Genomic DNA, 26,250 nt, shown 5'->3' on the forward strand with positions numbered 1-26,250 from the left:
CGAGGAAATGCAAAAAGGGGTTTCCATTGCACTTTTGTGATACACCTTTATATCAATATGCCTGAAAAATGACCACATGAGAGTGTAAAAATGTTTTAGCGATATTAGAGAGGTGTCTTGAGAAGTAGGCGTTTCCATTACCAGTTTTTAATGGAAAAACAGATATTTAGGTTTTCTAGGGGTAATAGAAACACAGCAAGTGTTATAGAAAAGCACCTCCGGCCTATCTAGCCCTACTTTAAAATCTTGTACTTTCACTTGCTGTGTTTCCATGTTTCCATGTCCGCTTATTGTATCATTCAGTCATTCAAAGACTTCCTTCAGATGACTCACTGCAAATGCAAATTATCCTTATATTCAGGGAGTCTTTGTTTACTCCTGAGCAGTAACGCCTGGTTAACACATAATGCTGGGGAAGTCTAGAGGACAAAGACCAAACAGACAATACGAGACTTAATTTAATTATATTCTTCAAAAAGAGATAAAAATTGTCATGTTATACCAAGCACACACAAGGATGTGAAAATAGTTTTAAATTTGTATTTGTGACTGGAGGCATGGTGCGATTAGATGCACTTGTTGTGTAACAGGCGTCTGCCAAATTAGTGCATTTGTAGGTCACGGATACATCACGGATGTACTGTATTAAGAAGGACTGGATACCAGATTACAAGATGGCACCACCTCCATTTGAGTAGAACTTGCTCAGTTGTGCAAACGCCAAAAAGGTTTTGCAAGCTCTCACCATGTAATACCCGGTTCTTCACTCTTCCTCAAACTTGGACTCACAGAGCATGTGCATCTGCTGAGCCCTGGAAGACCGCGCACGGCCGAGCTTGCTGCTGGCTGAGTCCGCTCTGCTCCCCCAAACACACCAGCGAGCTCAGACAGTACAGTCACACTGCTCCTCTAGACCTCCACACGCTACTGACCGGACACATCAGATCACAGCATAAAAAGAACCTGTTCACAGGTTTGTTTTGACAGAGGAGATGGAAGGACAGACGACCTGTATGCTCTATGATGTATGCTCACTTAAATTAGCTTGCACCTTCAGTATTAAATAAGGATTACATTCTGAGCAGTATCCTGAGTAATTGACACGTTGTGTTTGGAAAAAAAAAACTTTCAAAGATTGAATCAAATCAGAACCATTTTATCTGAAGGGAAAGTCCCAGTAATCCACAGTGACTGTAGGCTACGAAAATTGCTAAATAGCACATCAAATGAAAAAAAAAAAAAAAAGTTGATCAAAAAAACATGTAATCACATCTAAATAAAATACTATGGAAAAACAAAGTAAGCAAATAATACGGACAGGACCTGTGTAAATGGAAAAATAATCTGGCTGCAGGTTTTATGTTTGCTGACAGGGGTGGGCTGTTTTTATGGAATTTATTTCCATCCAGCTGGAGAAAGTTTTAACTTTATTAAAACCTTATTTCTGAGCGACAAGACAGATTTTTAACAGGACATACCTTCGTATGTGTGTTATGTATTTGATTTTTTTTTCTTATAATGTGAGTTGTGCTTCCTTTTGTCATCTGCGTCCCTCATGTTTCTCAACAAGATTTTTTTTTTTAAACAATGCTGTTTTTTAGTGTGAGAGTTTCTGCTCTGAACGGTGAAAAAACAAGAGCTGCGCAATTAATGAGAAGGAGCGCAAGCCTTTAACAGGAGTGAGGCTGTTTACACTGCAGCAGCGGTTTCTGAGGCTTAGGGCCTGAGAGCAGACGTCGTAGCAGGATGATGAAAACATGCTGCTGAGAACCAGGGCCACTTTTTATGTCTGACTCTGCTGTGTTTTTCATCATAAAAATCACTGTACCTTGACACCGAACACTGCTGGAGTGAACTGCAAGTTTGTGTTTACATTTATTCTTTGGGAAACCGTGGACACACTGTGACTTCTTGGTCTTTGTGTATATGAGTGTGTACGTCCAGCATGTATGTGTAGGTGTTAAAGTGTTGCTGGCTGGAATGGGGACATTAGAAATGTTTACATTGGCTGGTAGTGAACACCACATAAGAAAAATATACATTTTTAATCCCTTGATATTTCTCTGGTTCTTTAGCATTTTATCCATGTATTCCTCACTTTATAGATGCAAAGAGAGACTTGATGACATGCAGCATAAAATAAGTCATACATCAGACCAGAGGTTCTTTGTGCAGTTTAAACAGGGCGCTGTTTCAAGCCGGTCCTTCCAACATTATATCAGAGTGTAACACATGACACTATCCATTCATTCATGGAAGCTCACAGTATCATATATTTCTGTGTTTCATTCAGAATTATGAACAGATTATGTGTGAGATTTGTAAATTCAGATGCCTTACATTAATAATATAAAAGTACTCCATAGCATGGATCCATCGCTGTATGAAACAAAGACACATGTCAGCCTCACACAGCTCATGTTGGTGGATGATATCTCTCTCGTATTCTCCCTCTCGGTGAGAGTGAGAGCCAGGTGTCAGCACTGTCTTGTCCTGGCCTCATACATATGTTGGTGTCGGGTTGGGAGGGGGGATCCCCTGGGGAAATAAAGTCTGCCTCCAGCTCCACAACCCCCCCATTCTTTAGTGCTCTTCATATCTGTTCCAAGCTTTGCCTATTTATGAGGGTATAAGTGGTGTTAAGTCCCTGTGCCTCCAGGATGTTTATTAGTAGCAGCTCTGGGAAGAGTGACATGCTGAGGAGAAAGAATACCTCACCTTTAACCTATGTACATGCATTTGTCTATGGGCATTTGTTCAAATGCCCTTAGATGGCCACATTATAAAATGTTTCAAAATAAGGCAAGGTAAGAATTAAGATTAATTAAGGGGAAATATTTAATTTAAAGGAAAACATATCGTATTCAGGGGTTTATCCAGCCACTGATGAGCACAAGCCGCCTCAAGTTCTGTCTCACAGAGCTGATGGAGCCACAGAGCTAATGTTTTCGGTACTTTTTATGCACTAAAGGACACATTTGTGATTATTTTTGTATTAAAGGGACACACTCAATTTCAGTTCCGATCAACAGAAATCAACAGAAAAATATATATTCACCAACACTTTTATGTTCCACAGTCGACTCTGAGCAGCGGAGTCCAGTGTGTCATAAGACTGAAAACAGCCACCAAATGACACAATGACATACAGTATGTGGGCTTATTTAAATTGGTAGTCTAAATAAGTATGCTGCCTCTACAAAACAATAAGCAAAAACTAGTTTCAACTCAAGTCTATAAACTCGTGTTTATATTAGTGGGAATAAAACTGAACTGATAGAAACCTGCTCAGCTCTATTGTCAGACATGAGGTCACTGTTTCCCTCATGACAGAGAGTTTGTCAGAGGGGCAGACTGTGGTTTCGCTTAAAAGTCTCCACCCTCTGACACACACACTGAGGCCGAGACAAACATTTTGACCAATTTTTGCATTCTTTTATTGCATGTTTCATTTCTGCAGCATTTGCAGGAACATCGCAGTTACATAAATGCAGTGCAATTCAATAAGGAATATGTAACAAACAGAATGAAACTGCAAAATCTCTTTTTACTTTCACTTGTGTTATGACTCGATCATTCATGTAATTAATAAGGAAAAGGCGAGTCCAAATATTAAATCTATTACTGAGATCTGCCTCTACTTTTCTAATGTTGCAAGGACTGATTGTCAGACTGCGTCACCAAACACTTATATTAGTGGGAAGAATAAGTGAAGCAGGTAATAAAAGAGTTCCTGTTCCCTACAGCACATCTACTTCTGTGGATAGGAATTTTTTTCTAATATTAAAAAGAAACTGGATTAGGTGCACTTGTACAACACTATGAATGCAGATGGTCCGGTTACTGTAGGTGAGAGAAACAGTTAAGAAAAGTGGCCAAGCGTCTGCAGCCTAGTCCCTGTGTTGGTACGACAACACTTTTTCATGCAGTTTCACCCTGTGTAAAGTTTGAGATACGTATAATACATCAGTCACATGTTGAAACTGAAGTACTCCTGCTTATTGATTCCTTCTGAACATGTTTTAAGTATTAAGACCTACTCATTATGCTGAGGAGTAAATGAGGTTAGTGTCCTACCATGACTGGGTAAGCTGCACAGGTATTAGGTTCATATTCTTGCAGCATCTTTGTCAGTGCCCACACAATTGAAAGAACAAATAAAAAAAAATAAAAGCTATTCGGCATTTGCAGGGCTGTGGACATTTTACTTCAGCAGTCAGTGTTTATTAATGCTCCTCCAAATTTTCCTAGGTCTTCAGCTGGTCTAACTCCAGGCAAATTGCTCTACCTTAAACAATGTCAATAAAATTCTACGATTCATAGCTGTATTTCAAATGCACTCCTGATTTGGGGTTCTGTGTTGAATCAGTGTGAGTGTGCTGTTGCTTCTGTGCCATTGTGTCGGTTAAATTAGACTTGTCACTACCTCCCAGTCTGCAGCTGGGCACCGGATCTCTGTGGGTGTGTCTATTATTCTCGCAAACACAAAAGGCCAGCGACAGTTGACACAATCAGCAAAGAATTCTATTCTTACCATTTTTGTAGCTCAGGGTTCAGTTAAACCTGTAATTAATAAATCAGGTTTTAAGGGATGATGGTACATAGAACATTAGAAATATATAAAGCTTTACAATGAAGGAGAAGTATAATGTGATTTGGCACATACATGCTAAATGCTCTATAACTGAGTATTTGCTATTAGCACTTACTGTTGGCTTTATTCTACTGATGTACTGACTATCAGGGAGTTTTTTTTTCATACTGAAGAAGGATGACAGTTTTTTGTATGGGTTATCCTTGGGTGTTTGGTTTTTAAGGATTTAACATAGAATCATGTGAATAATATCTTTGCTGTGACAAAAGTCAGACACAGTATTTACATTCACAAATTACAACAAAAGTGTTTTACAGCAACATAAAAAGCCTCTGTGGATCAGTGTTCATGATTTTGATCATTTGTTTTTTTTACAACAGTACATTTAACTGATCCACTATGACTTTTAACTGTGTGTAATGTATGTTAAACATTGCTGTTAGAGTTGGTTAGGTAAAGGTAAGATTATACTCTCATGTTGCTATATCAAATCTCCTAACATAACGGATACACTGAAACTGTTCATCTAGATTATTGCCCACAACTAGACACAAGGGTCCGTGTAGGGTGCGTGTCGCACAGAAGCCGTGTTGTCCTTTCAGTCTGAGGAAAACAGTGTGGGCTGTGCCGGTCAATGGGGTGTTGATGTGAACTGAGCAGCGGTAAGGAGAGCAGGTGAGAGGTCGGCCACGTTGGAGGAGGGGTTATCAGCCTGCAGGCAGGGATATTTAAGGCAGCGTGTGGTGATAGACAGCACTGTGTCAGAAAACAAATGAAATGTGACAGCCAGCTGTAGCCACCAGCCACACCAGCAGCCATAGAGCCCGAGGCAGTGTCATCCCTTCAGGGAGTATTAATGGCTGGGAATATTACTCCATCATGGGACAAACTGAGGCTTGTGGCAGTATTCAATAACTGCAGCCATTGTTTCTTTGGGCTGATGCCAGTCACAAACACTATCTGGACTACATGAGGTGGGGAAGTCATAGCATCTATCCATCTATCTATCTGTCTGTCTGTCTATCTGTGGTGTGAAAAAGTGTTTTGCAGCTTGTTATTATTAAGGAAAATCAAAATCCTAACCTACATGAAAATTACATGAAATGATTACCCTCTAAACATAATAACTGGTTGGGCCATGCTTAGCAGCAACAGCTGCAATCTAGCGTCTTTTACAGAGCTGTGCAGGAATTTTGTTCCACTCATCTTTGCAGAATTGTTGTATTTGAGCCACATTGGAGGGTTTTCCAGCATGAACCACCTTTTTAAGGACAGGCCACAGCATCTCAATAGGATCCAGGTCAGGACTTTGACTGGGCCACTTCAAAGTCTTCCTGTAGCTTTCAACCTCCATTCAGAGGTTGACTTGCTGGTGTGTTTTGGATCATTGTGCTGCTGCAGAACTCAAGTTCACTTCAGCTTGAACGTCACGAACAGATAGAGAGACATTCTCCTTCAGGATTTTTTGGTAGACAGAAGAATTCATGGTTCCATTTATTAAAGTAAGTCTTTCAGGTCCTGAAGCTGCAAAACAGCCCCAGACCTCTACCTCCAAAATGTTGAACCTTTGTCTCGAGCCTTTATGTTCTTTTTGCTCAGCGGTGGTTTTCGTCTTGGAACTCTTCCATGAAGGCCATTTTAGCTCAGTCCCTTTCTTAACCTTAGTGAGCCAAGTGAGGCCTGAAGTTCTTTGGATGTTGTTGTGGGGTCTTTTATGATCTCTTGGATGAGTTGTCGCTGTACTCTTGGGGTAATTTTGGTCAGCCAGCCTTACCTCCTGGGAAAGTTCACCACTGTTCCATTTTTTCACCATTTGTGGATAATGACTCTTCACTGTGGTTCGCTGGAGGCACAACGCTTTAGAAGACTGATAGATCTTAGTTACTTTCTTTCTCATTTGTCCCTGAATTTCTGTGGAATAGCATGACGTCTAGCTTTTGAGGATCTTTTGTTCTACTTCACTTTGTCAGGCAGGTCCTATTGAAGTGATTTCTTGATTAAGAACAGGTGTGGCAGTGATCAGGCCTGGGTGTGACTACAAACTGAACTCAGGTGTGATAAACCACAGTCAAGAACCCCCTTAATAATAAAAACCACCTTAATTTAAAAACTGCATTTTGTGTTTACTTGTATATATATATTTAAATTTATTTAATCACTTGAAACATTGAGGTGGGACAAACATGCAAAAAGATAAGAAATCGGGAAGAGGGTCAACACTTTTTCACACCACTGTAGATGTTGTGCACAGTATAGACTGTGATATACAGTATAAGGCTGTATAAAAATATATAGAGTAAAAACAGCAACCGCAGTCTAGTTGTTTCCTCACAGGGAGGTATTGATCATTTACATTGATTTGATTAATTCAACTTGAAATTCCTTTTTAGCAAACCAAAACATCAAATGTTTAGTCAACTCATTCAAAGAACATTTAGGTACAACTTTAACCAACAACATTTTTTTGTTGTACATAGTTATTAGTGTGCGTCATCAAATTGTTCACAGCTGAAATTCAAGTTATGATAATAAAGTGGATTAAAGAATAACTCACTTTTAATGAGTCTTGTAGTTAGTGCCATCCTCTCCACTGATTACTAGTACTCCACATGTAGTATGCTGCTTACATCTGGCCACGCAATGACATTATTAAAAAATCAAAACAAACAAAACACAAACAGTCATCCGATGGAAATTTATTTTGACTTGGCTCTGAGTGTCTGTGGTTGGTTCACCTGTGCATGCTTGCTCCATACAGAAATTAAGATTGAACCAGATATTACAAATGAACAATGGCACACACAATCATAGTGAAACCGCCCAAGGCTCTCAATGCATCATCCCCACCACAGTGTTTTCACACTCTCACACAAATATAGTTCAGAGCTTTGGAAGCCACGGTAACTTGGCCAGTAACTGAGATTGCCCAGGAGGGAGTGATAAATTCCCCAGATAGAGATAAACATACATAAATAGGAGAATATTGGAGCTGGTGCATGTTGAAGCAGGATCCAAGGATCTCTTCTCCTTTTCAACTTTCTCTGCTGTTGTTTGCTTCAAGGCCTTTTTCTGATTTTGTGGTGAAATGTCTAGACAGTACTGTATGTTGAGTTCCAATGTGCGCACACACGTTCTCTACATAGTTCTACATTGTGTTTTGGGCTTGATCGTTATTGTTATTTGACTCTTTCTTATATCTCTGTATCTGCTGTACTCATCTGTTTCTGTTGCTTCTTAGCTAGCAGACATTAGTGCCAACTGTCACAAGATGAGGGTCAGCACCTGACCTTTGCTAGTTTTGTCAGCATTGTTCAGGAGTGGACATTTACAAGTGATGAGGATTTTAGGTGTACGCATTTACTCATTTTTCTTTACATTTATTTAATTACAGTTAGATCTTCAGGAAGGAAACTCAGCTGCGTAACAACTGCGTATTTTGGTAATTAATAGCCAGTATTTTTATGCTGGATTAAAAAACAAACAAACATCTGCTGTAAAAACATTTACTTGACATGCATCTACACTACCTTCTATGTTAACACTTCTGTTCCAGTCTAAAGCTTTAAAACAAAAACTATTTTTGAAGTTTATCAATATGAAAAAAGGAGAATGCTATGCTATGAGTCTCAGCAATGGAAATGAGACTGGTTTCAGTTGAGGCCAAATGTTGTTGGAGGATCAGCCATACGTTGTTAGTGAGCCTGACGTCATAGTGAGTAACTGTGCAGATATTGTCAACATATCTTCAGTACATTGTGTCTTTCCTGTTATATAAAGTATGTATGGTGTTGAGTGCCTGTGTATTGCTGCTGCAGCTGTGAAATGTCCCAGTTTGGGATTAATAAAGCATCTATCTATCTATTTGGGATCTAGTGAATTTGGAGGCCAGGTCAACACCTTGTGCTGTTCTTCATGTTTATTGAGTTGTTCCTTGTTGTGTGTGTGTGTGTGTCAGGCTGCATCCTGCTGGGGATGGCTGCTACCATCAAGGAGTGTCATTGCTGTGGGGTGGGCGTGTCTGGTCTGGTCTAGGTGGGTGGTACATATCTCACATGCACAACCTGTGCATCTCTTTGTGAGGGTTCTTTACATGATTTGAACATGATCCAACATAACATATAATAGTACAAGAGGCATTTTAAACTGAGCTGTGCAGCATTTTTTCCTCTGTGTTTTGCGTCTGCCTTGCAGGCACTAGAGGCTGCTTTGATTTGGCTTTCTTGTGTAAAGTATGTCCTTAAACCCATAAAGGTTAACTTTAAACGTCCCATCTTTGTTTTTCATTATTTCATTTCCCCACACCCAACATTTTATTTGGCTGCTTTATAAACTGCAATTATAGAATAAAGAATATAAAACCAATGTGTTATAACTCAAAACATTAAATAAATACATACAATCTAAATGATATAATCTAAGCCCAAGGCACCCCCTTGAGTCAAGAGCCCAGGTTCCAATGTACTAATAAGCCAAGTCAGATTTATAGTGTATAAAGGGTGACCCATCTCTAATAAACACTAAAGATTGTAAATCAAGGCAAATATGCTCAAATTTCACAGTGTTTCCTAAGTGTATAAAACACCTGATTCTTTTTTTACTGTATAGCTGTTCATCAGCATCATTCAGTTGATATTTGTTACTGTCACCAAATGGTTCTGATGATCTCCCAAAGACCTTTTGGCTGTTGACTCACAATCCTCCACTTTCTTTCATTCTCTCCATGGGGGGTATTTGGCACAAGGTTTTGTTTTGCTCCACGCCAAGAACAGACAATCGCAACCTCAGCTCTGTCCTTGTTGGCCTCTGTCTGCTCTGTGATGGCAGACCCATCTCCACCTGCTGTTTAAACAGTATATTCAATATAGTAGTACATGTGGTGCAGGACCCTGTGCTAAAAATATCTTCAGCGTACATAAATTAGATCTAACAATCTTACATATGCAGAATATCCACCGCGAAATACACTTAGGGAATACACATACACACAGACAATACTGAGGAGACCAGTGAGGATCCACTCTCTCATACAGCGTGTCCACCAAGGCGGCTCCATAACAGCCAAGATTTAATATCACATAACTGGCCAACAGCTGCCATGGCAACCTGCCCTTTCCAACAAAAGAATCTTTCTATTGACAGTGAGCTCAAATAGTTTTCAATGTCTGCCTTCATCTTATTTGTATTTTATTAAATCTTATGCCATCACTACAGGCACCAGTCGTAGAGGCAGCCTGGTGTTCAGACTGAATTGCGCTTTAATTTCACCTCACTATACAGTCTGTAGGTCATGACAGAGCCAAGCCCAGAAAGATTGTGCGGACTGGTGAGGATAGAACTTGTTTGGGAGTAACTTGGGTTCTGATTTGATACTGCAGGTAAACCAGCCAACTTGGACTCCTCTGAAAGTGTTTTAATTGGAGCACCTACAGGAAAATCAAGTCACAATCAATATACAATATATATTAAGACATCTTCATGCGAAAGCTTTAAAAAAAGGAAAATCAGGATTCTGCTGTTGGTTCTTTCCAACACATGGGGGCTCTACAGAGCATAGCTGTTTCTAAGAGCAGTCGCCGAGGCTTTAGACTTCACTGAACAGCTTCTAGAGAGGTTCTAGACTTTTAGTCTGGTTTATTTTAAATCCTGTTTGCTGCAGCTTTGAGTGTGAGTCAAGGTTTGTTCCAACAGCGGATTCATGAAAAGTCCTCAGCGGTGCATTTCAGTCAGGACCTGGACCACCAATGCTAGGGGCCACCTCTTTGGAGAAGCCTTGACCCCCTGGCCCTGTGCCCTATGCTTCCACACTGCTCCAGCAGCTTAACAAGCATAAAGAGGTACAGGATTAAAGAGGATAAGAGGAGTGAAGAAAGGATGAAGCAGTAAAAACAGGCTGTGTGTGTTCTTTCATTGTTCTCTTGTTTGTCCTCCCTCCTCAGGGAGCTGGGTGACCTAAAGGAGGAGGCTGGGTGGGAGGGTGGCGGCTTCGGGTGGCAGCTTGTTGGAGTTTTAATTAGTCGGAGTAATCAAAAGATTATTGTGAAGGAGGCAGGGTGAAATAAAAGCAGGATTCAGAGTGTGGGGATGTGGTGTTTGCTCAGCCAAAGCTCAAGAAGTCAGAGTAAGGCCTGGAGATTCTCTGGGGACTCACTTCAACATGTTTGTTAGCATGGAAATGATCCCAGCTATCAATCAGACGCACTCATTTATTCACCTCGTGGAGGGTCACTCTCCTCCGGAGGGCTCCATCCGACTTGGAGGTATTAGAGAAAGAAGCTGAGGTAGGTCAGTGACAAAAATCTATACTCAGTTAAAGAATGGTGTTAACACTGCATGTGAAATCAAGTCAGTTTTGAACTTAGTTTTGAATTTAGCATGTGTATTAATATGCAGCTATGAAAGTCCCCATTCTTTTAGTTTCAGTCTACCTATGTTGAACTAGGCTGCATGGATTTTCATCAGACTGATGTTGGGTGATGTTGTTGAGTAGCCTTCTCTTGGTTGCTCAGCATTTCAGAGACAAGTGTCAGCCTTTAACAGGCTCATACTTAAAGTATGACACAAAAGCCCTTTGCTGATATGAAAAACTGTCAACACATGAAATGTATGCAGTGGTCACTGCAGGTTGTGTCCATCTGTGTAATCTGAAGCCACATTGATGATTTTCTACATATGTGGTTGCTTTCTACATATATACATATATGTGTCACATCCGGTTTCCGAGGTTTCACTTAGCATAAACATGAGTGTTTGACAAAGCATTTTTATTAGTCATTATCTTGAAAAAAGTATAGAGTGTTGTGTTATTTTGTCGTTCTGGTTTTTAAATTTAGTTTTCTGCCATTTTTTATGTGTTTCCAGTTACATCCTCTGATGGAATTAAGAAAACTGCATATGGATGATGTATTCACTAGATGTAATGCACAACAGCTTACAATTTTACTGTAATTTTCCAGTTAATAATATGCATTTGAGCCATATGTCAACCATGTGTTGGAAGTTCTCCTGCTGCAAAGCTCTTTGCAGCTTTAGAAAAGCTTTGCAGGTGACCTGCATGCTGCCTCTGATTAAAGGCGCATTGTTAAGTGTATCGAAGTAACCACAGATAGAGTTCTGGTATGATTTCAGCAAATCCAGGTGAGATTTGTGGTGACTAGAGAATTAATTAACAATAAGAATATATAAGAACTATTGCTGAATGGCTGGGAAGGAATGAAGAATATTTAAGCTTAATTATATATGCTATTAGTCTGCTATGAATGCTGCTTTTTATTATATTACATTTTATTAGTATATTATACTGTGTGTGATTGTCGTTTTCTGAATTTCACTCTTTCTCACACTCCAATGTCCCAGTGTCAGTTTGGACAATGTGGCTAAGATTGACAGAGAGGAACTGCAAGACATGGACAACTGTGAGAAAAGCTGTTGAATAGAGAAGCGTAGTCTCACTTAGAGGGGAGGAGGAGGAGTGCAGCTGTCCAAACACTGAGCCCTTCTGTACCTGCCTTACAGCTACCTCCTTTCTCCTCCCAGCATCCTTCTGTCCTGCCCTCTTAAGCCTTGTCTCCAGATTCAGCAATTCGTGCTTATAGCAGCGTGGCAAACTTTTTTTTTATATTTATTTTTTATTTTGCCCCCATTTTAATTTTGAACATTAACGAAGGGACAAATGATTATTTGCTATATAAAGACGTGATGAGATGAGACACTTTGTGTAAGACATTTGAACTGGGTTTGGTCTACTCTACAGTAGGGTGTGTGTGAGTTCATAAGTAGAGTGTTATGTGACGAAAGTCAAGTGGCCAAGGAAGTCACACCGACTAGTTACTGATGATGTCACTAATAAAAATACAGTGGAAAGTAAAACTTGACAACAATGAAGTCTCTATTCTTGACCTGAACTCATATGATGAGAACAAACAGCTCATGCGCTACATACTGTGCTGTGCAGGTATGTATAGACTGTGTAAAAACAGGCAACAATTCAGCACCATTAATAGCATTTAGTAGTACTCCACAGCATGTTGTAAGATGGGATCGTCTAGCTGGAGTAAAAAAAAGGTCTAATAACTTTGACATTCACAATTCACTTCCTCTGCTAGAATTAGCAGATGCCTCTTCAGACAGGAGTGAATTGCAGTAGTGCTTTTGTTTGTTTCAGGGCTGATGTACATATTCTGTCACGGTAGCAGAGATGTGGACTCAAGTCACTGCGACTTGGACTCAAGTTGTCTCGAGTGACTGTTTTGATGATTTGTGACTTGACTTGACAGTGACTAATGGACATGGGGACATGGAGTGTTTTTTAAGTGTCATGGCACAGCAGTGACTAGTCACCTAGTCTTTGCATTCCCTACACTGTACAGAATGTCTTGACAGTCCTCTTGAGAGAGTCACAGTCAGGATTTCACTCACTGTCTCTGTCCTCGACTGAATACCATAAACAAACATAACACCCACATTCCTGTTTTCTGCTGTTTTAGATTTGACTGGCACTTGCACCCTCTTCTTCTGCAACAGTTTATTATTATTATTAGTGGAAAATAAGCTGTGTCAAAGCGCTCACTGTTCCCACTGCAGTAGTGGGAACACACACTGATAAAAACACATGCATTGTGCCAATTCTTGGTTAATTGTTCATTTGAATTATGAATTAGTGTTTTTTCCCCCTCCCCTGGCTCTTCAGATATGAAAATCTGGTGAAATTTGATAAATGTTCAATTCATGGCAAATAAAAGAGAGAGATTTCTTTACTTCGTAGAGCCTTAGTCTGCCTCAACAAGAACACATTCATACACACACACACTCCGCACACACACTCCCAAAAGACCCTCCACAAACCTCTCGCGCTCTTTTGTCTTTTGTTTCCTGGCTATCTTTTCTTTTTCCTTGGCTCTCATCTCTCCCCTCGTTCTGTCTGTGGGAAGTTCTCTCACTTTCTCCCACTACTGTCAGGAAGAAGAATGTGCCTATAGAGCTCCTTGCAGGCTATAGTCTGTGGCGTCTCCTTCACTCTCAGTCTTGGCTCAGCCAGTCGCTTGCACTTCAGCTTGAGGTCATCATGTTAAAAACATAGACCTATCCCATACACAGCACCCTCTGTGAGGCCTGACAACAAAACATTAGAGAGGTTCAATATTTCTTTTTACCACATCCAGTCTTAGTACTGTTTCAGTGATTTGTGAGTGATTATATTCTAACAGTCAAAAGTTTGGACACAGAGGACATCAAGTAAGCATCATCTTTGAACTGCATTCCTGGTAGAGATACAGCTTCTAAAATCCATTATATTTATGGTGCCAGTATTTTTGGTGATGTTGTGATACCGTAGTTTAATCCTCTTTAGTAGAGAATTATTTCAAAGTTATCATCATTTTATATTAATATATATTTTATAGACTAATTAAAAATTGTGAAAATGGCAGCAGCCTCTATATTTCCCAGTAATCATATCATATCATCCCTAATTCTCCTCCTACATCACCTTTTTCAACTCAGAACTTAAAGACACGAGTTCAATGAACATTGACCACACAGACAAAACTCATGAGAAGTCAAGACAATGGATTACTTATTATAACTTATGACTTAAATCGAGTTTAATATCAAAAACTTGTCATGACTAGTGGAGTTAAAGAGAAGACAAACAATCACATAACTTAACGGGGCTGTAATGTTTTACAGTGAAGGGGATTGTCCTCTTTGTTCTGTTATCATTTATTTCCTCTTACCCCTCTGTGTATCAGCGGACTTTGTGTCAGTGTGTGTAGTCATTCTGAATGTCAACCTTCAGATGTGGCCGTCAACACTTTCCATATTTTTTTCATTTTTTTTCCTCAGCATTTAATCTACTAAATCATTTGGTTCAGGACAGGGAAAGATGACGTCTTCAAATATTGAGAACACATTCCATCTCGTGCTGCAAGTCAGCATTTTTAAAATATGCAGCAGCAGATTGCGTCCATGTCAGAGGATACTGTTGCAGTTCCTGCAGTTATTGCACATGTGTTGCATACTGTAAGCCTGATGTTTTCTACATTACTTTAATAATTAGATTTTTTCAAAACCACAGTATTTTCCTAACCTTAACCATACCATAGTGACCATCCACAAATATGGTAAGGAAATGTGGAAGGAACACAGAACGACACTGAATGGTGGGTATGGGGTTGTTTTTAGAAGGCAAGTTTCCTAGGACCAACTGTCATCATCTCACTTTGGATGTATTGGAGCTGGTGAAATTTCCCCCCATTCATAGTTTTCTGCCAAGGCCGCAACTGGTGCAGCCACTGACACTTCAAAAACCCATTTTCTTACTAGTTCTTTGTTTATTTATCATGTTCATTCTAAATTGCGGTCTCGTATTGAATCTCTTCTCTTTGTGGTTTTGTGAGTTTTGCCAGTGAACTTTACTTTCCTAAACATTTGGAACCGACTTGTGGTGCAGCTGATGGTATCTTTAATAAGAAGATTAATGGGAAAAATAAATTAGGCATCTTGAATTTGTCAAAGTGGTCCAGTAACATTCCCCCATCTAACAGCACCCACTTCCTTCTTGAAAGATCATTAGATGGTTGTGGGGAGCGGTTGGAAAATTGTCTCTATTCTTTCCATCTGAATCAGGCCTTTGAGCAGCCCCCCTGTGAGCCCATTACAACATCAAAAAGCTTTGCACATACACAGAGAACTTGAAAGAGTTAAAAATGAGTGCTAAGTAATAGCTCAATCATTTAGCCCAAAGACATCTGGCTCCTTTTCTGGTTTCTGTTTTTTTCTGAGTAGAGGTAGAGTTACAGAGTACACAGACACACAGTGCAGTACGTGCAGTGGGAAAAGTGTTGGCAGTTTAAACTCTAGATATCTAGATTAGTTTCAAATTGATTTTTAGATGTGTGAAATTACTTGATATGTATACAATTATAACTCCACTTTTGTAATCATAACTTTAATAACTTTAACTTTCAGATGATAAAACTTCAACTTTATTTCATATTGACTTGGGAATTGATAGGATTTGCATTTCCTGGTTTGGTAGCGGATGCACCTCAGGACATTTGTATCCGTATTTTCTAAACCAACATGTCTAGATTAGGGGCTGTCTAATTACAAGTGGCCATCATAAAATACATGATGCATTAACGTTACCTTTGACCAATCTGATCTCAGACCACATTACCTGTTTAGACTATGCCTTAAATACCCGTGTTCATGTATGGCACTGAAATGCATCTCCGCATGTGTCCCCAACCAGCACTTGTGATGTGATCTCAGTGTTGTGCTCTGTATGCAAATAAACATATACATCATTTGGGGGACAGCAGAATATTGTAACCACTGCTGTCTCTAATGGATTAAAACAGCAGTATCAGAAACAGCTGTTTGTTGTTTGTGCGTCATGACTTGGGGGGAATGATACATATTTTGTAATAATAATAATCAAGTTTCTCTCCCTCCTCCTCATTTTAGCAACCAACACAGAGCTCAGATTATGACTGAACCCTGGAAGCTTCTATATGCTCCACCATATACTATATCTGGCAATAAAGTTAAATAGAGACACTGGGGATTATTGAGGAATTACATAACAGATGAAATTGAACACAGTTTACTCATATTAAATCATTTCAATAGTGAATTCCAGTTTAAATTTACTACTTAAGTTGCAGTAAGAGATATCTGGAATATCTGTGAGAACAAATGCAAAGGCAAAAATCTTTTTGATAACTGGATCTGATCACAGTGACCATAAAATGATATACAGTGTAAAGTTCCAAAGGAAATAAATGTAGACAACGACGCTGAATTTTCATTCTACATTGCTAACACTCTTGTCACTTCTGTCTGTCCTCAGGTTATTTGCAACCAAGTGCAGTGGCTGTCTAGCGAAGATAGCACCCACAGAGTTTGTAATGCGTGCCTTGGAGAGTGTTTACCACCTCAGCTGCTTCTGCTGCTGTGTCTGTGAGCGCCAGCTGTGCAAAGGAGACGAGTTTGTTCTGAAAGAAGGGCAGCTACTGTGCAAGAGTGACTATGAGAAGGAGAGGGACCTGCTTAACACAGTCAGTCCGGATAACTCAGACTCAGGTCAGGCTGGAGATTTTATAACACGGTGTTACAGACAAAATATAATTTGAGAATTATTTTATTTCATTCATGCAGTCTGAGATTGCTTTATAATATTATCATTTCATTTAAAATGTATGTCATGCAGTAAAATGAAATAATATAGTTGTGTTTGTTTTCTGTGTGTGCATATTGACAGATAGAAGTGAGGACGAGGATTTGGATGTGAAATCAGGGAAATTCCCGGCTTCAGGGAAAGGAAGCGATGACAGCAAAGACCCTCGTCGCCCCAAACGGCCACGCACCATCCTCACCACCCAACAGAGGAGGGCCTTCAAGGCCTCCTTCGAGGTGTCCTCCAAACCCTGCAGAAAGGTGTGAAGTTATATAAGTGATGCGTTTGGCTCAGTCGTCACATTACAATGAATCCATTAATGTTTCAAACTGTCATTCCTATTTAAATAATAATAACTTTATAATAATGTCCATAACCTTTAAGCTTAAAATAATAATAATGATTAAAACATAATCATCATTAATGGTTAATCATCAATGCTTGATATTCAAAATCATATAAGCTAGGCCTTATTAGTACTATCGCTGGGTTTATTCCCTTCTAAGTACAGTTTGAACATTTCCCTTCACTCCCTGTGTCAGCATCAGCAGTATAAAACATTTAGGTGATCCAAGTTCTGTACGCATTTTAGTTCAGCAATTTAGCAATTAGCAAGTGAATAGAAAAAGAAGTTGAAGTTAAACCTGTTCTTCATTCTGACTGTAAAGCTTGCTTCAGAACACCAGAACACTACTTACCTCTGGCTGTCCTGGCCATAGCTTCAAAGGTTGTTGTCCAGAATTATGGCATGGCAGTGAAAGGTGCAATGTGACATGTCTCAAACTTCCTTTTAAATTTGAGGGATGCATGGTGTTGTGTGGTAATTCCACCATGAACTGAATCCCTTAAATCAACCACAAGCTGCATGCGGTCCTTCGTAGTGTACAATATCCCACTTAAATTTCCCACTTTCATGCGGGAGCAGATGTGACAGTGAGTAGAGCGTACAGAGGAAAAATACACAGGACATGCCTTCCGGTCTATTGCGTTTCACATTTATGGACATCTTGTAAAAGACTGTAACTACTAAAGTCAGCATGGGACCACTGAGCCTTTAACTGATGTGCACATTTAAACACAGGGATCCAAGAGTCATTCAAGAATTTCTTTTGGTCAGGCGCAAGGATGGTAAAGCAGGAGTACATTTGTCAGATATTGCCATGCATATCAAACAGGGAAAACAAAAGAAGTACGAGTTAGTCTACATATGAACACAGCCGCTTGGTTCAGTAAAAGATAAGTAAATGTATAGATAGATACATTCAGTACACATACGACAATGTATTAACCAATTTAAACACATCATCTTTAACAAAATCATGTGCAGTTTATACTCCCGCATCACATTGATGGTTTAGGTACAGTGAAGTTGCAGTGTGGCATAGGTATGGCCTCCTATACCAGACCTCATGCTGTAACCTGACATGCACCTCCTCAGGAATTCAACTACATGTTGCGACGACATGGCTGTGACTGGTCCAAAATGCATCTACTGAGATGTCTGCTCTCTGTTGTTAGCTGCAGTGATATTAGTAACTAACAGCTGATACACATTTATTTACTTCAACTCCAACCTGAGCCACTCAGTTCCGCTTGTCTTTGTGTGAAGTACGACGTAAAACTCGACACACCTGGAACACTGACTTAGAAGCCATGAGCCCAAAGTTTTGGGCCCTCCTTGCTCCATCTGTACCAGCTGGTGTCTGCCATGGGAGCACTATAGAATCTAGGGTTACAGAATGTACCCAGCAATGTTGCCTGTGAGATGGTATGATGAAAGTTTACCAGACAAAACATAAAATGCAGTGCAGTACAAAATAACATTTTACAATGGACATGCAGTAAATCCAAGGAGAAGAGTGGAGTTGCTGGGTTTTTCCGGGGAGGTACATATAATTGCATCATTTCTAAATAAGATAAATTAATGTTGCTTATTTATTGTTACTTACTGAACAAGGGATAGTGTTCAAATGGACACAGTTTGACTGTTAGTAGTCGTCAATGATCTGTACCTATACAAAAGGAAGTGCATTCAATTTTATATTGAAGTGTAAATAACAGTCTTTTACTTACTGTGAAACGTTCCTTGTTTATTCCGTAACAACAACATAATTCCATTACAGCCACAGATATTTCCAGATCCCAGTTTAATGTCTATGGAACTTTGAAGCATTGATGTTATGTCTGGTGTAACAACATTTTCCACCTGTGTTTTATTATGTTTTAGGCATACCTTCAGACCATCACAAAACAGAAATGCAGAAATGGTATTATATATGTCTGCTGTATATTATATAGTATACATATATAATACCAGTGGGTGTCTGATGACACAATGCCTGCCTGACATTTGGCAAAACACCAGATTTTATCATGTAAAGATGGCTGATGAGTGTGATTGTTCTGTCATTTGAAGGTGAGAGAGACCCTGGCTGCGGAGACTGGGCTAACTGTTCGTGTTGTCCAGGTTTGGTTCCAGAACCAGAGAGCAAAGGTCAGTAAAGCATGCCTAGCAACAACATGCAGTTTGTATCAATGGGTGTCCATAATGTGGGATGGAAGGTAGTATTCTAATGTTTATGAGTTGCAAGTATCAATTAATTAATTTTTAATCTCAATGGCCATTTTTGTAGTAGCGACAGTAATCTTAGGAAGCTATTAAAGACTAATGAAAACCGGTCTAATGGTGTCTTCAGTTGTTTCTTTAGGTCACATATCCCTCGCCTCATAAACACACGTATCCCTCCATAATCGCCCACATTGCTCTCCCTGAAATGGGCTCTTACTGTCTTTGTTTATTGCCAAATGTGCTCAATTGTCTAAACCAGCTCTTCATTAGTTACACTCCAATGGATTAAGAATTTATAATCTACTATTTGCTAGGCTTTTTGGCATTTGGGAGAATAAGCTTATCAAAGTCGGACAAGCCAATTGTACTACAGTCAGTCTATTGCTTGTTTGCACAAGTCACACAGTCCACAATAGTATATCACAGTCAATGCTGAAATGTTTGGTACAGGCATGTTATACCACTCCCCTCCCTGCTTTGTATTGCTCATCTTGCCCTCCTTTGGAAAGCTTATAAAAGACAGTGTACAGAGTGCAAAATGGAAAGAAAAAAAGAACATACAAGAAGCATATGATATGAAAAGTCGAGGAACGTGTAGACTTACGATGGAAGAGGAACCCATGGAGTGAGACACAAAGTGTGGTTGCACATCTCAGGAAGCTTCAGATCCTTGTCCCCTGGTTCCCCTGTAATGAAAGATGAAAGAACAGAGAGGGGGTTAGGACACACATAACACTTAGAAGAACAAGGTTAATGTTATTTCCAGTCCTCTCTATCTTGTCTCTTACTCTCTTCTTCTTTCCGTGTTATTGTGATTTGGACCTCCAGACTCTCCCAAACGTGTACTGTGGTAAAAAATAAAATTAAAAAAATAATAACATTGTTTTTGGTGGTTTTATGTTTTTATTAATAGACAGTCACTGATAGAGGAGACAGAGTAAAGGACTGAAAATGTATCCATTATATATAGTTTTTTATATTGCTTGTGCTCTAACCGCTCAGCTATTGGAGAAATTAATTATAGAGGAGGCTGACAAATGAGGTTTTTCCATATGTGTTTGTTTTTTGTCAATGTCTTCTCAGTTACTGTCAGTTCACTGTGTCCATTTATTTACAGATGAAGAAGTTAGCTCGCAGACAACAGCAACAGCAGGAGCAACACAACAGCCAAAGGCTAGGCCAAGGTGAGGTTCATCTGTGTGTGTATATATATACGTCAATACCTATTTTCTCTCATGTAACAAAACGAAAAGTACTACTGATGTCTTTATGCAACATGTAAACGGTCTGTTCTAACTGTAATGACAGTGATTACTGACAGCAAGGTAATTTATGAATTATTTGAAGAAACAGCTTGAAATTATTAAATTTATCATGGGAACAATAAACAGAGTGGAGTCGCTCAGCAAACACTTCCAGTTTTGTAGGCTTTAGCATGACTCCCATATTCTGAAGCGCCATCTCTGCTTGTAAATATGAGTTTTTCCGACGGAAGGGCTGTAAAGAGGGAGCCGTGATTTTCCTTGCGGCACTGTTACTCATGACGAGCAGGCTTATTACCACCATGCGCCACAGCAGATATGAGCAGACAGTTTAGATAAGTGTCTCAGTGCTTTGGCAAGCGCCTTCTCTATCTGTTCAGGGACTTCCAGCATGTCAATATTGGCATAGCAGCAGGGTTTATTATAGTGGAAGCTGCCGCTGTTAACCAAATGAGCTGAGCAAACCAGTAAACGGGGGTTGTTTGAAGTTGATGTTAGAATGGGATGAAGTCTCCTGGGTGATGGGTGAGACATCTTCAGTGTTCAGTTTGGACAATACATTTACTATAGTTTTTTAGAGGAAGAAACCATTACCTATACAGTATATCCAGTTGGAAAAAATGATTTCATTATCTGAGCCCAGTGCCCCAAAGTAAGACAATCCTACAGGCAAGCAATAAGCCCAGTAATAGGAGCCATTTATAGTTCACACCTCGTAAGAGGATACAATCCAGATTCAGTTTCAAGACATGTGCATAATCCTTACTTCTCCACATAAACATAAACATTAAAAATTTCCCCCTTACAATAGCAGCTTAAGTGGGACTAAAAATAAATAATTTGTTCTTTTTGTGTCACTTACTATCATAAGCTGATTTTTTGTTGTTTTAACTTTGCTCTGGAAGTTTCAGTAAAGGCCTAACCAGAGACAGGGGTTGCAAATTAGTCTGACTAGATACCTGTATGCATCACATGTGTTTTGTAAGACATTATGTTCATGTAATATACAGCCTCGAGTTGTAACCCTGTCGTCACTTGCTGCCACTGATTCTTGCAGAGGTGATATCAACTTGTATGGATGGCCTGCTCGGCTCATACTCAGGGCCTCTACCTGCAAGCCAGAGGCAGCTGGTGAACATGGAGCACGGCAGTTACAACACGGACCCCTTCCAGCAGGGTCTCACCCCGCCACAGATGCCTGGTGATCACATGAACCCCTACGGTCAGTGTCACACCCTGTAATGATTGTGTATGTTAAACAGTTAGATGTTCTACTGGTTTCTTGTCATGTTATTGTGGGCTGGAGGCTACTTTGATCGGCTGCAACACTACATTACAATAACAAGCGCTTTACATTTTGCTGGCAGCCATCAATATTATTGGATTCAGCTACATTTATAATGTAGTGGCGAATCATTACATGTCATTACGTGTCACTACGTGTCATTACGTGTCATTACGTGTCATCTCAAGGCACTTATATGCTACATATTACATTTAGTAGTAAAACCTTACAGTTTTGCATAAAGAAACTCAAAATTTCCACAAAAGCATCCATTGGAGACAGTGGAGAGGAGAAAATAGGGGAAAAAACTCTGACAGGACCAAACTGATCAGTCCTCTACCTCAACCATCTGTAAAGTAAAATATTTGAAATTTGTTGAAATCATTATAAATCAAATATGCTCATAGATAAGATAAGATAAGATAAGATAAGATAAGATAAGATAAGATAAGATAAGATAAGATAAGATAAGATAAGATAAGATAAGATAAGAATACATAATGAGATTAAGAGCGTAAAAAGGACAAATCCTTATACAATGATAGCACATCAATAAATAATGTAAAATGTGAAGAAAAAAATGTGCAAGAACATATTGGAGACTGAGATAAGACTGCAGAGCATGATTTTGATTTGGCCACTGAAGAAACTATAACACACTAATTTTTATCTGATTTTACACATTATATTAGGCAGCTACATAATGTTTTGATTACAGTGTTATAGAGGTTTTGCAGGTTAGAAAAATGTCATATTTACTAAGATTGAGGACTCTATGGGCCTGTTCAGACCTTGCATTAAGATCTGATTTCGATAATCCTGTCACGTAAAACGCAAGTATGAACACCCCAGGACACAGGAGGAAGAGGAGCAAGAGGAAGCTAAGAAAAGAAGGATATGGGGAAGGTTGAGAACTGAAGCCTGTGAAATAGAATGGTGTAAGGTGACGTTCAGCTACCAACAGCATGATGGTGTATGTAGGATCTACTGTTTTAGGAGCATGCCCTATACTAAATTGAGGATATTTCTTTCTCTCCTGCTTTGTGACCATTTTGATTTAGGATGTCCCCACTTTTATCCATGAAGACTAGATCTGGGAACTACAGATGATTCTGAAACACTTTGGTGATGAGACAAAATGTAGAAACTAATATTTAACTGATATATACAGTAATGCTGTATGTTTACTGAATATGTCACTGCAATAGGACCAGATATAGAAGAAAACAAAGAAAGGTGACACATAGTTTAATAAATTCTGTTTTGTTATGTTTCCTGTGTTATCATCCTCAGAGAGGAAGTACTTCATGAACCTCTCCACACTTTTCTAGCCTCTCTACATTTTTTTGTGGCAGTGATGGAAATCAGTCAATAAAGTGTAACAGCTGATTAAAAAAGGATGACCCATCAAGTTGGACCCAATGAGCCCAATAAAACAGATTGACACCCAGGGGAGCAGTGCTGCACACCCCTGCAATTAAAGCAAGGAGAGCAATGTGCATACGCCACTACACACACACACATGCACACACACACACCATGATGTCAAATTCTGCAGAAAAACCTTTGATAGTGATGGCAGCAGATACCTTTAGAAACAAAATAGGATAGGATATAGATATATTTGATATCAATAATTTGGCTTTAGAACAACATATCACTTTATATTAAAGTTGCATTCAAGTAGATGTTTTTTTCCTGAAATAGTATCAAATCAGAATTAATTTACAATCTGAACTTTTACTGAAATCATAATAACCATTTTATACTATGTTAACATGATTATGCTTGACTTCACTTTTTAAACATAATCATATTTACCTCATGTTTTCACCTGAGATCTCTGTGCTTTAAACACCATTCACAAATACATCTGACCTTATCTCCCATGCTTGACCTGACAAGTTGGCTCCTCATTCTGAATAGATGGATGTATTTTACCACACAGCAAACTGTTAAACTATAAGCGCCAAAGCTGGATTTCTTGTAATTTGAGGTTCCTTCAAGTTAGAAAGTGAAATAACCACCTATACATAAAAGAGGTGAGAAACAAAGTAATTTGGATTCTGCTGTTTGTGACTGCCCTGTCTCTTCTCACCTCTCACCAGGTACTGATTCCATCTTCAATGACATCGATAGTGACACCTCTCTAACAAGCTTAAGTGACTGCTTCATGGCCACTCCAGATGGAGGCTCCTTGCACTCACGGGTGGGAAATCCGATTGACCGCCTTTACTCCATGCAGAGCTCCTACTTTGCATCCTGAAAAACATCGTCACTGTCAGTCCCACGCCACTCACCACACCCCCTTCCCTGGCCGTACGCGCTGAGCACACAACAGTGCACACAGGCAATACAGGCCACCGGGTCGTCCTGCAGTACACGTGTCAGAAAGCAGGGACATTTGACTGAATCCATCAAACCTGACTGACCTCCACCAACCAAAGGAAAGAAACTTGAAACAGAGCCCTGAATCCTGCACATTACCCCCAATGTGTGCACAAGGGGTTTTCAGCTGGGCTATTTTTGTTGGACAGATATCTGCAGTATTTGTATCACAGCACAAGTGGGACTAGTTCAGCAGTCAGAGACTTTTGGGAAATACTGTCTTAATCAAATAGTGTCACAGAAACATTTGGCTACACGTTTCTCTTTAGGCATCATCAGTATAGATACATCAGTAACATTGTAAGTGGTTTTTAAATGTAAAGTTGAGCAATTACAGTTTTGGTGATGTGATTTTAGCAAACTACCAAGCTTTACTGGTGTGAAAATCAAGCAGTCTGTGAGCCAGCTGATTGATACCTGTCGCTGAATGTATGTAATGGTCTATCTGTAAGTCCAGTTCTTGAGAAACATCCGATTTTGCATGTTAGGATGAACAGCAAGTTATTTATTTCTCACCAGCATGCATATACAATAAATCAAAAACATTCTATTTAAAAAGACAATATCATCCCACTGTAAAATACAAGAAAAAAGATCCTAATTCATTGAGTAGTTTGATTTTGCTATTTATCACAGGATTTGTGTTGTTTTGTGCAAATTAGTATAGCTTTGCTATTTATTTTTCAATTGAGACCATCTCAACTGTTTCAAGGATGTATTTTAAATTTGCCATAACTTGCCATGAATGGTAAGGTACTTCAAATAAACGCAAGAAATGCATTCTCTTGAGTTCTTGTCTTCTTTTGTTAATTACCAAGAAACTATCAACAAATACCGATATAAAATAAAATGTCGTGGAACATAACTGAAATATATGACTTTTTATTCAAAAATACTGACACTGCCCAACAGCATAGCAAAACACTTAAAACTAAACTTAAGTAAAAATGCTGACATGTTGAAGTGAAGTGGGTATAATGTTGTTCATTTGCCCAGTTTAGATTTGTTAAAAGACACTAAACCATGGACTGTTTATAAATATGGACAATGCGTCCCTACTTCCTTCCTCTGGCTGTTCGTGCAGCGCCATCTTGTGACTCTGGAACCAGAGTCTGTGCAGTACATTCCGAGAGTGGAGTCGCGCAAAGTTGTGTTTTGGCCCACCCATGCTTTCCCCAGAATCACATTTTGGTTTGATTAATACTGCGGTGTCTTCTTTCTCCACCATTTGCAAATAAATGGTGGATTCTACACCAAACTTATTTATATATTTATTCCAATTCTCATGATCCTGCAGGGCTGCTCCACAGCATTAAATAACTAAAATGAAAAACTGAATCTTGAGTATGCATTAGCATTATATTAACTACTCAAAACGACTGAAACCATCCTTGTAAAAAAATTTATTTGACGAGCAGTTCTGCCCTCCATCTTTATTCAGTCTACACTAGAGACTTCACAACACAAACAAAATGCACTGATGGCTCTTGATGAAATATCAAATGACCTCCAAAATTATCACAATTCTTTCTGAGAACAGGAATCAACGAGTCAGATCACATTAAGATCACTATTCAGTTCCTAGCCTTGAAGAGGAAAAGGCAAACTTTCCTGCACACAAATATTATGTAACAGAAAGTTGGCGTCTGCTGGCACTAGTAGAGTTAGACCCCTTATGATACTCAAATGAGTAAGATGCAAAAGCAAAGAAGCTATCATGCTCCGCGTCATGCTAACTGAAGCATGTGTTCTTTGGAAATAGTGAAAGATGAGTATTTTTGCATAACTTCAGCACAATTTACCAGTGGGCAGTAGTGTGATTCAATCCTTCCAGAGCAAGATATCTCATCATCTGTTTCTGTCTTTGTCCTGAAATTCAGAATTACAGTTAATGACTCCTGTTAGCAAGTCCTTGTCCCTCATTGCCTCCATACAGTGATGCCTCTATCCAGAATTCAGCTCATAGACGGTTTG

The 26,250-nt window shown here is 39.3% G+C and overlaps 1 protein-coding gene across 1 annotated transcript in view; it reads left to right on the forward strand.

Annotated features, from left to right (window-relative positions):
* LOC124996745 (LIM homeobox transcription factor 1-beta-like) overlaps positions 1–25,044 on the forward strand; it is a 39,942-nt gene extending 14,898 nt beyond the window's left edge. The window contains exons 3-8 of the mRNA XM_047570030.1: positions 16,446–16,678; positions 16,857–17,032; positions 19,189–19,266; positions 20,459–20,525; positions 21,661–21,825; positions 23,997–25,044. Coding sequence (XP_047425986.1) covers positions 16,446–16,678; positions 16,857–17,032; positions 19,189–19,266; positions 20,459–20,525; positions 21,661–21,825; positions 23,997–24,154 — 877 coding nt within the window. The 3' untranslated portion in view covers positions 24,155–25,044. The remainder of the gene's footprint in view (positions 1–16,445; positions 16,679–16,856; positions 17,033–19,188; positions 19,267–20,458; positions 20,526–21,660; positions 21,826–23,996) is intronic.
* Positions 25,045–26,250: the final 1,206 nt, after the last annotated feature.

The sequence above is a fragment of the Mugil cephalus genome, chromosome 19 (genome assembly GCF_022458985.1).
Source record: "Mugil cephalus isolate CIBA_MC_2020 chromosome 19, CIBA_Mcephalus_1.1, whole genome shotgun sequence".
Lineage (NCBI taxonomy): Eukaryota > Metazoa > Chordata > Actinopteri > Mugiliformes > Mugilidae > Mugil > Mugil cephalus.